Source organism: Pelodiscus sinensis, chromosome 9 (assembly GCF_049634645.1).
Source record: "Pelodiscus sinensis isolate JC-2024 chromosome 9, ASM4963464v1, whole genome shotgun sequence".
Lineage (NCBI taxonomy): Eukaryota > Metazoa > Chordata > Testudines > Trionychidae > Pelodiscus > Pelodiscus sinensis.
Genome location: NC_134719.1, coordinates 60,327,203 through 60,344,554, shown reverse-complemented (window position 1 = coordinate 60,344,554; position 17,352 = coordinate 60,327,203). Strand labels below are relative to the sequence as shown.

At 40.9% G+C, this 17,352-nt stretch overlaps 1 protein-coding gene across 14 annotated transcripts in view; it reads left to right on the top strand.

Annotated features, from left to right (window-relative positions):
* The window catches only part of RASAL2 (RAS protein activator like 2), a 246,919-nt gene that overhangs the window by 158,086 nt on the left and 71,481 nt on the right, over positions 1-17,352 (top strand). For all 14 annotated transcript variants that reach the window (XM_075936872.1, XM_075936874.1, XM_075936873.1 and 11 more), the window contains one exon: positions 17,211-17,317. In XM_075936872.1, coding sequence (XP_075792987.1) covers positions 17,211-17,317 — 107 coding nt within the window. The remainder of the gene's footprint in view (positions 1-17,210; positions 17,318-17,352) is intronic.

Sequence of the window (17,352 nt, the reverse complement as noted above, 5' to 3'; positions counted from 1 at the left end):
CAAGATTATTACTGGCTGTGGGGACTTATGCTTCTAGAACTGGCCTTTTTAGATCTCCTGAAAACCACGTGTTGTTATGGGAAGCAAGTCTCTGCCTTAATTATGGAAAGACTATTGCTTCTCCAGAATTAATAGTGACAGTTATTTGGAGTGTTGAGTAGAAGAAACTCTGTGTTGCCATTATACCCTTTGATTTCAATCTTGTTCCTCCCAAATTTTGGATTATTGCTCCATTTGAATATGTGGACACCCATTCAGCAAAAAAAATTCAAGTGAAGGTCTGTAAAGTCAATATATTTTGAAACCTAAATAGCAACTGCAAATTATAAATCCATAGTTAGTGACATTTTATATCTTCATAAGTGGATGAGCATCTACTGTTTTTCACCTGTCGAAAGTGCCGCCTCAAACCATTGTGACTTTGAAACCTGCGGAGCTAAGCAGCTTTGCTACCCTGATTTAGAAGTCAGCACCCATGATAAGTCAAGCTGTACAGAAACATGGGTGTTCATATTTTTATAAAACAATTTAGTAAATTATCATTCATAATATATGCAAATACTGGGAGCTTTGACAGCTTCTGATACAGACGCTACGTAAGCACAAAGTTGCAGTAGCATTATAAATCAAAATGTACTAATGTTCTATGCAGGAGGCACTTACAAGAAAAGGAAAAATGGATCTGACTCACACAGCAGACAGTCTCTGACTGATTGACTGATAGGCTCTAATGTAGTCACTGAGTGATCCTTCACAGCAATGTAATTATACTCTGTACACTCAAGGCACTCTTATTAAAATGTTAAAGGTTACTTGAGTACTGAATGAAGGTGATGTGTTTACAGATCTGGAACAGGCGATAGTTCTGTATCCAAGTAGACTGCAGGATGGGCAGTCATAGTGCAACGGTAAATACTTGACAATGTCCCCAAAATGTGGATGTTCGTGAGCTGGAGGGGCCTCTCTCAAGACTTGAAAGGACTAGTTCATTCACCATACTCCAGACCCACCAGTCCTTTGCTCCTCTGCATAAGCTACCAACAAGACTGCCAGCAAAGTGATATAGTGTATTTTTTAATTAGGTAACTTATTTCAATTATATAATAGCAGCTAGAGCCCTCAACTAAGATAAGATCAGGGCCCCATTGTTCAGGCCATTGTACAAACATAACTCCCTGCCCAGAAAAACTTAAAATCCAAAGACATTGAGGGTGGGCAAAGAGATAAAATGACTTGCTCAAGGTCACACCATTAGTTAAAATTCCTCCTCCTACGCCCTGCCTTATTTACTCATCAAGTCATAGCAAAAATTCATTAAATCATTTTGCATGGGGCAAAATGCCATCGAACAGCAGTGAATTTCCATCCGGATTGCCCTCCTCCAGAGCTGAGCAAATAAGCTGTGTCCCTAATGTAATATTTAGATTCTTTGCTAACCCATCCCATCTTTCCTCCCCGCATACACTTTCAGACTTCATTAAAGGTCATTTCCAATTCAAATGTTGCGCACTTTCTCTCTCTGGTTGGAAGACAATTGTTTGTCCTCATTTACTTTAGTCCAGACAAATGCTTTTCGTAACATAGGCCTCAGGGTAGAAATAAATATTCATCATGTTTTGAAAATTCGTCTAATGTTTTTTGCAGCAACTTATCTCAAAAACTGCTTGTCCTGGAATATTCAGACAAGACTTATTTGCAAGCCCCAGAGTTCAAGACCCATTTTGAGACAAGGAAAGCATATTTGGGAAATTATTAACAGCATGTGTTCTATCTCTGGCAGGCTATAAAAAGGGGACCAAAGCTGGGAGAGGGTTTTTTTGTTTGGTTTTTGTTTGGGTTTTTTTTGGGTGGTTTGTTCGGTTGTTGGTTTTTGTTTTTGGCTTTGTCTAACCCCTTTTTTGCAGCGAGAAACTTCAAAATGTAATCCAATTGCTTTGTTACTATAGTTTATAGCCTAGATCAGGGACATGGGCTGGATCCAGTTCCCCATGGTTAGCCCCTGGCAGGTGGCCACCACTATATTTACCTGCACTTCTGCAGGTATGGGCAATTGCAGCTCATGCAGATCACTGTTCCTGGCCAATGGGAGCTGCAGGAAGTGGCAAGTTATAACAATATCCAGTGGCTAGAAATTGGGGCTAGACAAAATCAGCCTGGAAATAAGGTACAGGGTATAAACAATGAACGCAGTTAATCAGTAGAACAACTTAGCAAGGGAATTAGGTGGATTTGCCATCACTTTAATTAAGTCTTTGTGTAAAGATAGGATGTCTTTCTAAAAAATGTGCTTTAGTTCAATTAAAAAAATGAGTTAAATGTGGGAGTCCCTGGATGAGGTTCTGTAGCCCGTATGATGCAGGAGGTCAGATAGATGGTCATAATAGTCCCTGTTGATCTATGGATTTGTGAATTTCCGTGGTTCAAGTTTAACAGGAGCTGCTTTGTGTTGTGTTCTGTTGGTTGTGTTGTTCCTCAGAGATTTTTAGCCTCATCCTATTTACTCTCGTACTTCAACTTCTGATCCAGAGCAAGCATGGTGATGTCTTTCCTGCCTCCAGCTTCTCAGGGTATGTCTGCACAGTACATGCTATAGTGACACAGCTGCGCTGGTGTGCTGTAGATGTTCACTACAGCAATGGAGGGGGTTCTTCCACTGATGTAATAAATGCACCTCTCTGGGAGGTGGGAGCTAGATTCATGGAAGAACTCTTCCATTGACCAAATGATGTCTACACCAGAACTTAGGCCCGCTTATCTAAATCGCGGCGTTCTGAGCAATGTAGTTAAGCCTACCTACGCTGGTAATATTGACCATGCCTGAATCACAAAGAAAAAAAAGATCTACATTGAATAACTTTCCCATATTACTTTAGTGTGTAAGCAATTGCTGTAGTTGTCCCAAGAATATGTATTGATGGCTGGGGGAAAGAGAGTCGGTATCAGGAAAAAGTTTGAGAATCTCTGAGGTACTAGATATGTTGAATTCCTAATTGGGCACTTCACTGTTTCCTTCTCCCTTCCTTATACAATTTTGTGTTTTGTCAAGATGTTGCATAAAATCACGAAATGCTGTTTCAAAAAGTCAGCTTTATATTTCTTATATGAATAATAATTTTAAAAATACAATATAGAAAAAGGGATGTTTTCAATCTAGAACACATGGTGACAGTGTCACAGGGAAAAAGGAAGGTGTTACCTAGTGATTCAAGGTTGTCCATTTAGCTGCCCCTAGATAGAAAAGTGAATTGAGAGAATAAAAGGAGATCTAGTGAAATGAGCATTTTTAGTCAATTTTCTATAGAAGATGGCATTCGTGCCTTTCAGCATTTAAATAAATAGCCGTTACAATTAATCCATTTTCAAAGGGGGGATATGAGGACCTTTTTTTATGCACCATATTTCAATTTCCAAAGAAAACTGGGAAGGAAGGAGGAAGGGTGTTGGTGCTGCATTACTACTCAACGTAGGGGTATAAACAGACAAGCCAAGCTTTTCCCACTATGTCTCTGTTTAACTACATCCTCTGTAGAAATAGTCATGCCATCAGTTGGCACATTTTAAAGTCAAAATCATTTTTACAAAATTACAAAAAATGTGTAGGGGGAAAATATTATCGATGAAATATTTCTCATGAGAACACAGGAAATAGCCTCATTTTCATTTTCAGGTCAACTAATTTTTCTATGAATGTATGCAAGACAACTTGGTAATAAGTCTTACATGCTACTGGGGTGTTTCATTTCTGAAATGCACTATTTCCTATCATTTATTTGGATGCAGTGTAATATCTGCCTTCCTTGGCAGATTTTAAAGAAAATATGAACTATACTTGCTACCGGACACCTACGTAATTGCAATTTTCTTCCCTCTTGGGCCTTGATAATCCCATTTTTTCTTCTTCACTTGCTGGCTGGGAACCAATTCTTTGCTTTGCTGATCTAAAGGTTTTTGTTTGGTTTGGTTTTAGGCTATTGTCAGCAAGTGGTCCAGCTCAGTCCTCCTCCTCTGTGCTTCAGAGAGGCAGTTTGTAATGTGGGCCATCAGTGATGCAGTTGTTGGGAGTAGGAAAGGTTGTTTAAAATGAAAACCAGGTTTTCTGAGAGTTGTGAATAAAGGGGTCCTGTCTCTTTAAAATGTGCAGTTTGATCAATCATCAACCGGATCCCTGTAGAGAAAGACATTTTTGATTTGCAGGGCCCAGGAGTCCCTTGCTGACAGGGACTTGTCTTGGCTCGTGTAGGTGTGAACCTATAAAATAGCCTTTTGTGCCGAATAAATCATGTACCATAAGTCCTGAAGAGGTAGATCTGACTTTTTCCCTTGTAAAGTCATAAAGCTGCAAGCCTCCTGTACAGAGTTCCAGACAGTCTTGGTGTCTGGACAGAGCAGAGTTATGTTCTTGTTTGTAAATAAAAATCCATTACAGTGTGGATGGCTCCTGTGAACCCCCAGCGTAGCTCATATCTACTGACCCCTTTGTTGCCCCGTGGGGAAAGAGCTATTAACTTGGAAGGCTGTAGTGCAGCAGGACTTACTGACTGCTGCTTCTCATTCTGATGAAGAGGAGCTGTTCTAATATCCTTAATGCTGCTGTTGGCAGTCAGAAACAGATTCCATTATTGTTGATCAATGCAGCCGCCATGCAGGAGGAGGGGACAGGGGAGGGGTGGGAGCTTCCTATTCACAGATTGATCAACCTGCCATTGCATCAACAAATTCATTGTGAGAGAGCCTGGGATGCTGTTGTACTAGCTGAAGCAGGAAGGGACTGGTGAAGAGGGGAATGCAGGTTCTCCAGCTGTGATGGGTTTTTTAAATCGCTTCTAAGCTTTCTTTTCTGACACACACAAGCTCCTGAATTTGATTTTTGTTTAATAGGGTGGTGGAGATGTGTTATACGTAGCTGATTAGCTATTGTGCTGGCTGAAAATTAGAACTGCTTCAGCATTAGGATCCATTTCTTTTTATTTCAATTGTCCTTATATTTTCTTCTGCTTCTTCATCATTTTAATTACAAGCCTTTCCTCCAGCCCCCACCCTTCCTCATTCTCTAGTGCTTCTGCTTGGGCTGAAATCTGGCACAAAGGGATAAGGGACACAAATCTTCCTTTCTGCTCCCCCATGCCTGCTTTATCAACATGGTCTGTCAGATAGTGAATTAAGAGGGGGTGGGTCACACTTGCTGTTTCATGTTGGCAGTATAGTCAGTAACTCAAGTGCTGGACTCCCAAGACCATCAGCTCATCCCCACCCTTCCTTCCCTGCTTCGTACAGTCATTGTATTCTGTATGGAAAAGTTTTCTGGCTGGAGAATGAGTCTCCTGTCTCCTGGTGATGTGGCTGAATGGCTGGATAGCAGCACAGAAGATGAGAAAAGCCTTCTCTCATTTCTTGGTACGGTAGGGTTCTAACCATTTTTAACACTTTACTGGCAAGGCTTTACTACTTTGGGAGGGGGGCCTATTTTTTTCATTGCAAAGTTGTAAGAGAAAACAATTGAAGGCAAGCTCTGAAATGAGATGGAAGTTGTAATTGGCTGGAATCAGTTAAAATAGTTCCAGCAAAATGATTTGGACAAATGCTGAAGCAGAGTAAAGTGACAGATGTGTAGTACAGAAATGTTTCCTCCCAACTATTCCTTGCAGGTCTGTTTCCTCTTCGCCAGCTGATCTCCGTGTTTACTCAGCTTCTGTCCATGTCAGTCAAATGCACCAAAACTTTAACTTAACCATGCAGCGGAGAAGTAATAAGTTAAAGCTGAGGGAAGCAATGGCTGTCAGTGTTTTTTCTTAATTAAAAATTTGTGCAGATTACGTTAGAATTAAAGTCTCAGGCAGAGAATCAGGTACTCCTTAAATATTTTTTTAATCTCTAGAGACTGAATTTTGGGTGCAGCGTCAGTGAAGTGCCAGATACCACTTCTATTTATATTTTGTTAAACTAATATATAATCAGGAAATTGTTCATTTTACATTTTTTTCCCCACTTTCTTCCCAATACTCTCATATATGTTCTCACCCTAAACATTTCTTATCTCCTGTAGAGAGCCTTTAAGCACTTGCTGCTTCATAGCCCCCCTTTCTTAAATATTTAGATGTTAGCTCTTCTGATCTTTCTACGTAAGTTGTTTCCTCGTGCCCATTCATGATTTTTGTTAAATTCCCTCCAGTTTGATATCTTCCTGGTTTTGAGATGACTAGAAGTGTGTGCTGTAATTTGTGTACAATTTCAGCTTGAACGCTGTATACAGAGGTTATTTCTCCTCCCTTGGTGTGTATGCTGTGGTATATCTGCATTATTATACTGACTTAGGGAACTGGATAAGGTCCTTCGAACATTTTTTTTTCTTTCTATGATGTGGCTGCCACCAGCCTGGACAAATGGGTGAGTCTTCATCTTCAGGCAATAGCTGATCTAGATACTGGATTTTTGTGCCTAGTTCCTCCTCTGTCCAGAGAGCAGGCAGGTTTCCCAGGTTGTTCTGCCTCGCCGGAAGCAGTTTCCTGAAGTTCCTCTCTGCTGAGAAACAAGCTTGCTTTCCAGCCTCAGGAGAACTCCAGAACAGCATAAAAGATGGCAGAAAAATGGAGGACTGAGCATTCCCCCTCTGTGCACATGCTCACGCCCCACAAACCAGGCATTGTGGCCTTCCATGGAACTACCACAGCAAGCCTCAGTAGGGTCAGAAGCATCTTTGAACTGGGCAGCAGTGCTTTGCTTCAGCAGCCTGGGTCCTTAGCTTTCCAGATACCATCAGCACAGCTCCCGAGTCCTATTGCCCAGGTCCCAAAGACGAGCTGTATAGGGGATGCACAAGATAAGATATTGAAGGCAGGAGGCTCTGGCCTTCAGCTAACCACCTCATCAGTGTGTAGAGTCCTTTCATCCATAGACTTCAGCAAGGGCGTCCATTGTCTTTGACTAAATCTTCTCTGCTTGCTCCCTCAGTCCTGGTTTCGGTCCTCAGTTTGCATCTTCCATTGTAATCAGTTTAAGGCAATATCTTAAATTAGGCTCCTATTAAGTATCTAATTTCCCTTTACAGCCTAGTGCTAACTGCCTGAGACTTACACCTGTACTTACTGTTCCATTCTTTACCATGGCACTGAGATGTGGGGGGAAAGCTCAGCTCTGGGGCTCAATTCCCTATGAGAAAAAAATAGTTTGCTGACAGTTTCATAGTTTGTATATTGACTGTTTTCTCACTTAATTGTGAGATACCACTTTCCAGACCCAAGTCCCTGGACACCTGCTGAACAAGTGAGGCCTGTTTTCCCCTAGTTAAGCCCTTCTGCAGGTTCAGAGTCTCAAAGTCCTGTCCTGATGGAGCATAGGCATGAAAGCCTAAATAACTAGCCCTGGTTTATTAAGAGCACTGGGAAACTGCTGCACAGCTAAGTTACAACCAGGACTCTGTTGCATCTGAAAATGCTTATTTCCTGCTAAGTTAAATGACAGTGCACTTCTTAAAGATGGAATCAAACCAAACCCAGATCCAGACTATTATTATTATTATTATTATTATTATTATTATTAAATATTTATATTGCAGGAGTGCTTAAAGGCCAACAAAGGCAGGGACTCTGTGTGGTAGCATTGTACAGACATAGAATGAATGGCATTCCCTGGCCGAAAGACCTTATAAGCTGTATAGGCCAGACAAACAAAGGGTAAGAGGGAAAACAAAGCCAAAGTCACATGGAAATCAGTGGCAGAGCTGGATTTCCTGAATCACAGTCCAGTGCTCTACCCACTCGACAATGCTTCCTCTTACCCAAGGTAACTCCTAATCCTAAGGAAACCTGATGAACAGTGACCCTGAAATGGAGTGACTGTGGAGAAGGGGGCACGAGGGAACAGCTCAAGGGAAGAGGAATGTCCAGAATCGTAACTGTACAAAGCAGTTGGGCACAGATAACAGCACTGGCATCAGACTTGATTTGGTCTGGCTTCTTGTGATGCGGGCATGCCCGATGCCAGCTCATGGCAAGGTCCCCAGGCCTCAGTTGAACAATGACAAATACATAGCGGGAATCAGTCTGGCTCAGCTGTGTGTTAGTACTGGTTGAACCTCTCTAGTTCAGCACCCTCAGGTCTTGGCTGGTGCCGAACCAGAGAGTTTGCCAAACCACAGGAGGTCAATATTGTCTCGCAACATTACCAACACTTCCGCTGCTTGCTGGGCTCTTAGAAGACATTTAGGGGTAAATTAGAGCTAAATAACAGTACAGAACATTGAGAGCAACTGGTGGCTGTAAACAAACTTCATGGGACCATGGGAAATTTGGCCACACTCACGATAAATGGATATCCGGCTAGCTAAAATCATGCTGGACCAGAGAGTCACTGACTAGAGAGATTCAATCTGTTGAATTATAAGCATGTTTACTAGGGATGTGAAAGTGTAACTGTGTACACGGTTAAACTCAGGCTCCTGGTATGCATGGGGAGCTTCCTGCCCCCACACCTAATATGTAACCCCTGAAATTTTCAGTAGTTACATGTTTATTTGATTAATTGCATTTTAACATCCCTAATGTTTACGGTTTAGTATTTATGAATGTCTGCAAGTTGCTGCGTGCATTAATCTCACTTCTAGCATATCTCCCATATTATAAGGGCTTATCTACACTGCAGCTTTATTGCATTGTAACTTTCTCACTCAAGGGTATAAAAAAACCCACACACCTGGAAAGGGCAGCAAATTACAACACTGTAATGCACCAGTAGCGTTAGCTACTCCCTTCAAGGAATTGGTTTACCTATAGCTCTCGGAGAGCTCTCTCCCAGCGCTTGTGCCATGACCACAATGTAGCGTTAAAGCACTGCCATGTCTGTGCTTTAAACTCAGCAGTGTAGACAGAACCTAAAATGAGAGCATTTGTATTGTAAGCCTCTCTAACTGTGTAGATCGGCCTGCAGAAGAGAGCCATTCACTAGTGTGAAATGCTGGTTTCCAACGGAAGGTGGTATGCCCTGCCCAACAGGGAAGACTCATCAACATCAGGAAAAATATTGTGAAACATTCAAGAAGACTTTGCTGATTGCTCCCTGCCCCTCTTCTCCCTGAAGATGAGTCATATAAGTGAATTACTCCTGTCAGCTGAATTTGTAGCTCAGAGAGCCGGGGGAAGGGAATGGAACCCCTAATACGAAGAAACCATTTCTCTGTTCTGACTGGACTGTAAGGGGCAAGGCTTTTCAGCATAAACACGAGATCCTCAGCTGCTTAGCCTGAGTTAGCCCTGGGAAACAGAGATCTTTCTTATTATGGAAGCTTCCGTTTCCCTCTGGAATTTAAGATAACTCATTTGTATATGTACGTTTATCTGCTTTAACCTTGAAAATAGCTCTCATTTCCTTTTAATAAATGTGTAGGTAGTTGATTATAAGGTTGGCTACAAGCATTGTCTATGGTGACATTTAAGATGCAGTTGACCTGGATTAAGTGACTTGTCCCTTGGGAGTGGGAATAACCCGAATATTACTGTGATTGATGGTGTAAGGGACCATCTATCACAAAGGCAAACCTACCTTGGTGGCAGGACAGATGGGCATACTCAAGGGGACTGTCTGTGACTCCGTGTGAAGGCTATTCCAGTGCCTGAGGAGTTCACACTTGATAATTGGCTGGTGAAATCTAAATATAGATCTCACAGCCAATTTGGGGTTTGTGCAATGATTTCTAACTGTCTGCCCTGAAGCTGGCACTCTTGTTCGTCAGGCAGTGTAGGACATTGGGTTGGTCCTGCTTTGATTAGATGGTTGGACTAGATCAGGGTTTCTCAACCTATGGGTTGGGACCCAAATATGGGTTGCCATTGCATTTCAAAAGGGTCGCCAGGTGTCTCCACAGGTTGCTCTTAAGGAGCCATTCACACATTGTTTTGAATTGCCCTGGGTCACCAAGTCTTCCTGAATTGTCAAAATGGGTCCCCATCTGGAAAAGGTTGGGAACCACTGGACCAAATGATGTCCTGATGTCTCTTCCCATTCTAATCTTCTGTGCTTCTATGACATCTTGATGCTCTCGTCCCAGTAGTTTCTCTTGACTTCAAATTTGTATGGCTATCTACATATAGAGTTGACCAGTAACAAGAGGTACTGGAGGCAGGTACATAAGAAGTTAAAAATGGATACCTAGAAGCCTTCTCCTGCTTTGTGGAGCAATTAGCTGACATGACGACCTAGATCCTAGAGGGGAAAAACAATCACTATGATCCAGATTTGAAATGGTCACATAATTCTTTCCTAAATATGTGGAAGCTGGGGTTGGTTCACTCACACCGCTCTACATCTTCTATCTGACTTGCATGTGCAAAGTTGGAGGATTCTTGTAACTATGTGAGCACCAGTTTGATAACAGAAACCCCTGCTGTCATTTTTCATTCTCAAATGTCTCTATCATGGTTGTTATTGTCTATTGTTTTAAAATACCGAGTAGTTGGCAGAGAAGCATTTTATTCTTCCTGTTATCCAGTAGTTAATTGGTTGATGGAAAGCTGTAGCAAATGCTCTCACAATGTTTCCTTCGTTTTTTATTCTCTTCTTTACATCCTTAAATATTTGACTTTTACACTTATTAAATTCACTCCTATCTCATGTTACTTTTTGTCATTCCAGGCTAGACTGTACCAATCCATGTTCACTTAATGGTTGTAAGAATTATCAAAGCAAAATTCAGTTGTCCACTAAGTTATACACTGTGGCTATGTCTACACTACGGAGTGCAGGGAACACGTCTGCTCTTCTGACATTTTTTGCAGAAGAGCAGTTGTGCTCTTTCGGAAGCCCTGTAAACCTTGTTTCACGAGGAAGAAGGGCTCTTCCAAAAGAGGTTTTTCTGAAATTTGGCCCAGTGTAGATGGGCCAAATTTCAGAAAAGCCTCTTACGAAAAAACAATCAGAAAAGAACCTTTTTCCGAAAAAGAAGTGTAGTGTAGACATAGCCTGTGAAACTTGCATCCTCTTAATGTTTCGTTCAGCGCTAGATAGAGAGAGTGAGCTTCCGAGCATGGTTCTGGCTGGCTTCTAATTCCAGGTTTAACTGAAGCATTTAATTAAACGTGTAGAACAGGGTTTTAAACTGTTTCCCACAATTCTAATTCTCCCCAAGTGGGAGAATTCAAAGGATGGTGTTTATTCCAAGGTAAAGCCTCAACATTTTCACATGCAGTTTCCTTTTTCATAAAAAGAAATCCTCTTATTATGCAATAGTGGTTTGATGTATCTTATTCATTCACATCTTATCTTTTCCTTCAAGTTCCTTCTGCATGATTGATAACACTCACCCTCTGCTTCTTGCTCCTCCCTTTCATGCTCTTGTCCCTTCCTTTTCTCCTGCTCTTTCCCTTTAACATCTCCATTTTGTAGGCATCATGAAAGAAACCACAACTAGAAACTGTCTGTATGCAGCAAGATTGTTGCTTGAATGATCAGAGAGGGATGAAAGAACATGAGGCAAAAACATGAAGTGCTGTCTAATCACAAATGCCATGACATTGAATATGTATGCTGTACTAATGTAGCATAAATTACCTCAAGGTTTTTTAAATTGTTTTATCCTGACTTATTGAAATGGTTATAGATTTTTAAAAGGATTTAAAATGAATTTGTTCCTCCTTTAACAGTTAACTGTAGAGTGGTCTGTTCACACCTGCAGTTTTTGAATTATTCCCCTTAGTTGAGTGTGTGTATGTGTGTGTGTGTGTGTGTGTGTGTGTGTACGTACACACCTGTATGTAAAACTCTAGATCTTATTTTCTTACCCTATTCCTCCCTTCACCCTTCCTCCTTTTGTTTATTACAATCACTTATTTTGCCTTGTCTCAGTTAAATACTTCAGGGCAGGGCACTGCCTTTCATTCTTTACAGCACCTAATGTAATCAGACCCTGATCCTGATTTGAGCCTGTAAGCATTATCACAACATAAATGTACAGTAATAATATGTCCTCATAAAACAAATTCCTTAAGGTGGCAAAATTAGTAAGGTGAATGTTAAACCCCTCTGCTGTCTTTGATAACTACAAAATGTAAAAAGGCAGGTTCTTTGAGACATAATGCCTGTTGTGGCGAAGGATTAATGGTATAGAAGGGGCATCATCTTTACAGAGTAAAAACTAAAATATGACTACTGGAGTTCACATTGGTTGAATGTCTAAAAAATGTCTAAAAAATAGAGGTGTCAATTGCTAATTCTAGAATTCTAGAATTATCTTCCTGTTCACTTCATGTTCTGATGGGGGTTGATTCTTCTTTTTCATGGGGGTGCAGGCTAATTTGGCTAGCTAAAAGACATATAAATGTTTTTTTTGATAGCTGGGGCCACCTGTATCTCTTGTTGGGTATGATAAGAACAGCTAGAGATTGATAAGCATAGGTAACTCTTGGTTACTGTTGGGGGACAAGGAGAGACAGAGTCTTAAAATTTTTGACAATGAAGCAGAGTTGGGACCAAGTTGTCTGTGTAACATTTTTTTACTCTTTCCATAAATAGCTATAACAGTCAAGTACTGCTAATACACATGGATTTTACCAAAAGGGGAAAAGTGAAATGATAGAATGCTGGTAAACTCACCAGTAGGGTTATAGAATTTGCCAAATGTTCAGAGTGGTGAGTCAGGGGAGAGTAGTACATTTCATAAAGCCTCCATGGTCCGGTATATAAGCCATTGTGTTGTATATTGCTGAAGGCTGATGTGTGACCTACATATAGGCTGGAAACTTTTTAAATGATCACAGGAATAGAGAAATTGCCAGACAGAATCAGACCCTTCTAGGCCAGTATCCCATCTCTGACAGTAACCAGCATCAGATGCTTACGGAGAAGTCATAAGTACATCACAGTTGTCAGATGTGAGATAATCTGTGTCCAACAATTAAGTCTCACCCAGTACTCTACAAATTAGAAACTGTCTTAAGCCCTAAAGCATGTGATTTAATATCCTTTTAATAATTTTATAGCAATAACAATTAGAACCCTGTTCTTATTATCCCGATAAATGTCTCCTCTTCTTTTGAAACCACATAAATTATTGGCCTTGACATTTTCCAGTGACCGTGGGTTTGATTGTCTCATTGCATAGTGTGAGGAAGATGTACAGTATTTCCTTTTATTTCTTTTTATTATTTTTTTTTGGCTTTGACTTTTTCACTTGTTAATTTAATTGAATTTCCTTATTATTCTGACAGAGAGAACAGACACTCCTGTTCTCCATAGCGTTCACTGTTTTGTAGACTTGCTCCCTCTTAGATGGCTCCTTTCCAGGATAAACAATCCCAATCTTTTTCATTTCTCTTCATACGGTATTCCATGTCCTCAGTCATTCTCATCATCCTTCCCTGAACCTGACTGATCAGGCGATATCCTTTTTTGAGAGTGACCAATATTGCACATGCTATTCCAGACAAGTCAAAGATTGTTCATACCCTCTTGCCTGTCCCTAACAGAGAAAGGGCTCCATAGTAGGATGCAAGGGTCCACAAAGACAAGGATTCAAGCTACAAAAGTCTGGAAATGACAAGCTACTGTCCTGGAAATCTAGAAGCATGTGGACCATTGCTCCCTTGTGAGGCCTTGTAGCTAAGTGTCTAGCTAAGATGACTGAAGTCAGTGGAGAAGGGTGCCTGCCATCTGCCATACCAGTACCACCTGCTGGACACTTAATGAAAGTGTCTTCCTTGAAAGAAACCATTCTCCTGCCATGCTGGCCAAAAGAATGACTAATCGCTTGCTACAGTGGAAGGAAGGTATTACCATGCAAAAGGATGAAAAGGGTCCCAAGTAGATCTGTTTTCACAGGCATCTGGCATTTCTGAGTAATTGCCTCTGCTAGTTTGCAGATGACTAATATTACTTAACACAGATAAATGAGGTGATGAATTAAAAGTGCCCCACAGGAATGTTTACAACTTTTTTTTTTAAGATTGGGAGGGGGGGGATCCATTTATTTTTCAGGGGTTGAAAGACCAATTGAAAAGGTTTCAGACTGTTGTTTATCCAGAGAAACAATGTGATTTGTCTCTAGTCTTGGCCCCAGAGAGGTGAGCCATGCAGAGAATGATTGAAATTTAATACTGAGACTATGAAAGGTGCATTGATTTTACAGCAGGTGAAAACAATGCAATAGTAGTATGTAGCATGAGTCGGGGGAGGCAACCATCTAATAGCTGCCTAGTAGCAACAGTATAGATTTTCCACCCAGCTCAGCAGAATTGTTTTCTTAAGGGCACAGTAGTTGCCTCACTTCTGCTTCTAGGGCTGGAATTAGATGAGCCGGACCAATTTTACACTTAGATGGTTTAATTTTTCATTGGGACCGATCCTGCAGGTTGCTAATCTGCTCCTGCTGATATTTTTTGTTGTGTTTCTAATTGATTACAAGCATCTTCTCTGGATTTTTTCTCCTGTCCTCACTTAATAGACTTTATGAATCTTCTGAGCATGGAAGAAATTCCTTTTAGTGCAGGAATCCCAGCATGTTTTATCAACAGATACTATTGTAGCAGCAATGCAAGTTTTGGGGGAGTGAAGCACAGATTCTTCTCAGCTCTCCTTTGGTTTGATCTTATGTCTCTCTGTAATTCTCTGTCCTGGGAAAGAACCACCTATTGTTGAAAATGGTAGGGTATTAAGTCTTCTGTTTTCATTTATGACTCTGCAAAATCAGCAGTGTGTTAAATTACTTGGGATGCTTTGATGATGTGAAGTGATTTCCTCTGTGTGTGAAATGGAGAAAGCCAAAGCTGTTACATTACTTAATGCTCTTTGATTTGATGTAAAGGAGTTTATTTTGGCCCCAGATTCCAAATGGATAGATCACTTCCATTTCTTTTAATTAAATTTTCACCAGCATTTGATGATTGCAATATATCTGTTATGGCTGCCTCTCTGAGTATTTGACAGGAGAAGTTTTATGCTACATGCTGTATCTACCAAAGATTATGTCAACACTGAAAGTAGAAACCTGCAGGTAGCCTGTGCCAGTTGACTTGGGCTCTGTCTGAGAGTCTGTTTAATTGTGGTGCAGATGCTCAGGTTGGGGGGGGCTGAGCTCTAGGACCCTGTGAGGTGGGAGAGTCCCAGAGCTCAGGATGCTGCCTGTGCCCAAATGTCTACCCTGCATTTAAAGAGCCTCTTTGCCTGAACCCCATGAGCCCAAGTCAGCTGCCAAGGGCTAGCCACAGGTATCTAACTGCAGTTTGTAGATATACCCTAAGCTTTTTGCTTCCTGCCCCCGCAAGGGAAGAGGTAGGGACATGATGAAGACAGTTGAAATAAAACAGCAACGTATTCTGAGAGTGGAATTGACCATGTTCAATCCCTGGTCTACGACTCACCCCTCTCTAGGCATTCTGTTCTCTAAAGGTACTCTGTCATGCAGTCGTCATCCAGTCCCGAAACCAGGAAATGGCTGGTGCCTCCTAGGTTATGAAGGGACTAGTGGTAAGCATCAGCCAGTGGAGAAATATCACTGAAAGCTAAGGGTCTTTCTGTTGCAAGCTTTGACAGCTTGATTAATTTATTCTGTGTCAGCAGAACTGTTTGCATCAGCTTCGTGGTTTTGTACTAAATGCTGTGCTCTACCCATTTACCAGTGTTAGCTAGTGATCAGTGTTCAGCTCTCTGTGTAGCTAATTTTGGAAGCTGTTCTCTATGTTAGCAGCTCTTTAATCATTGATGCTTAAAGGCAGTTGAGAGACTTTTTCATTTTTTTTTTTTTTAAAGAGAAAGCATACAGTAGCGGGATTACTATTTTTGCAGCAAGATCCTATTTTCTTTCTATCAGAATGATACACTTTGGTTTTTTCCTTCAAGACTTCTTGCATGAGATGTACTATAATATGAATAAAATAGAATCCAATTGGCAAAAGCATCACAGGTAATGTTCTTCTTGGAAAAGGGTTTTGGTGGTGGTGGTGTGGGGGAACGGTATTGATTATTGTTGAAGAAATCCTTGATCTCTTAGAAGCAGCCGGCTGTAAATTTCAGTAAACCTTTGTTGTTGCTGTGACTCAGGATATATAGTGAAATTTTGTGTAGCTGAGGGGAGCCGGCAGTTGGGCGTCTGTTAATAGCCTGAAAGTAACTAATGAGGATGTGCAGTCGGAACGATTGATTGAATAGCTGCAGTCCTGTGTGTTTCTTTCTCGCGCTCTCTGCAAGCTGTAAAGCGGGAGGGGGAAGAGAGAGAGAAAACCAGCTTTCTCTTAAGTGGAAGTAGCACAGATCCCAAGGGCCAGAAGGCCAGAAATGGAAGTTTAAGCTGCATCTGTCTTTTGAAAGGAAACCGGCAGGAGTCAAAATGTCAGTCTTTGGAGTCACAGTTTACTCCTTTTCTTTAAGATCCAGAAGATAACAATGGACTTTTTCTAAGGATGTGGTTTTTCATATCCATATTGAAAATGTCTTATTTATGAAGCTGGATTCCTGTAAATCTAGTATTTGAACTGGAGATGGGCAGCAGTTGTGATAAAGGTATGAGTGTGTGTGTGTGTGTGTGTGTGTGTGTGTGTGATTTTATAATGTGCATACTTGTATCAATCTTTAAAATCAGATATGAGCACATCTGCTCTAAAGCTTGCCAGATCTGCCTGCACAGATATAGGATGCCAAAGTCATATTTTACTAAGGTCATATTGACAGAACAAGGAGAAACTGGCCTATTTTTATATCTGCAAAGGTATATATGTTTTATACAGGCAACTATGAGTCTTCTGATGGTCTCAAAATGTGACTCTGCTGTTGGCTCAAACTATCTTCATGCGATCGAACTTTGACCTTTGTCAAATTATGTTCAACATAGGATAAAATCATGATTTCCCTCTGTCACAGATTTTCTTTGGCAATGTTAACTACTACCTTGCTGATTGTAAAAATAAATCAATAAATAAAAATTGAAAGTTCTCTGAGTTGTAAGTAGCAAGTGTACAAGGTGGCAGTGCATATGAACATTGGGCTTCACCAATGTATGCAGTCAGAACTGTCTATTGTATTTAAGACCAAATCAGATTCCTGATTTTAACTTTGTTGCTAGTTGCAATGTCTCTGTAACTTACTGGGGTAGCAAGCAATTATAGGCTAATATAATTTGGCTGTTAGCTAGTACATCTGAAAATTTGTGAAGGCTTCTGTCCAGAGCAGGATTCCTTATATGATTTTTTTTTTTCAATTCCCCTTACCTACCTTCTTTACTGTTTCTTCTCCAGAAGTCCCAGCAGAGAGGTCTCCTCGAAGACGGAGCATCTCGGGAACCAGCACATCCGAGAAAACCAACTCCATGGATGCATCAAACACCTCTCCTTTCAAAGTCCCAGTAAGTGCGCCTTGCTTCCAAAGGAGGGATGTCTT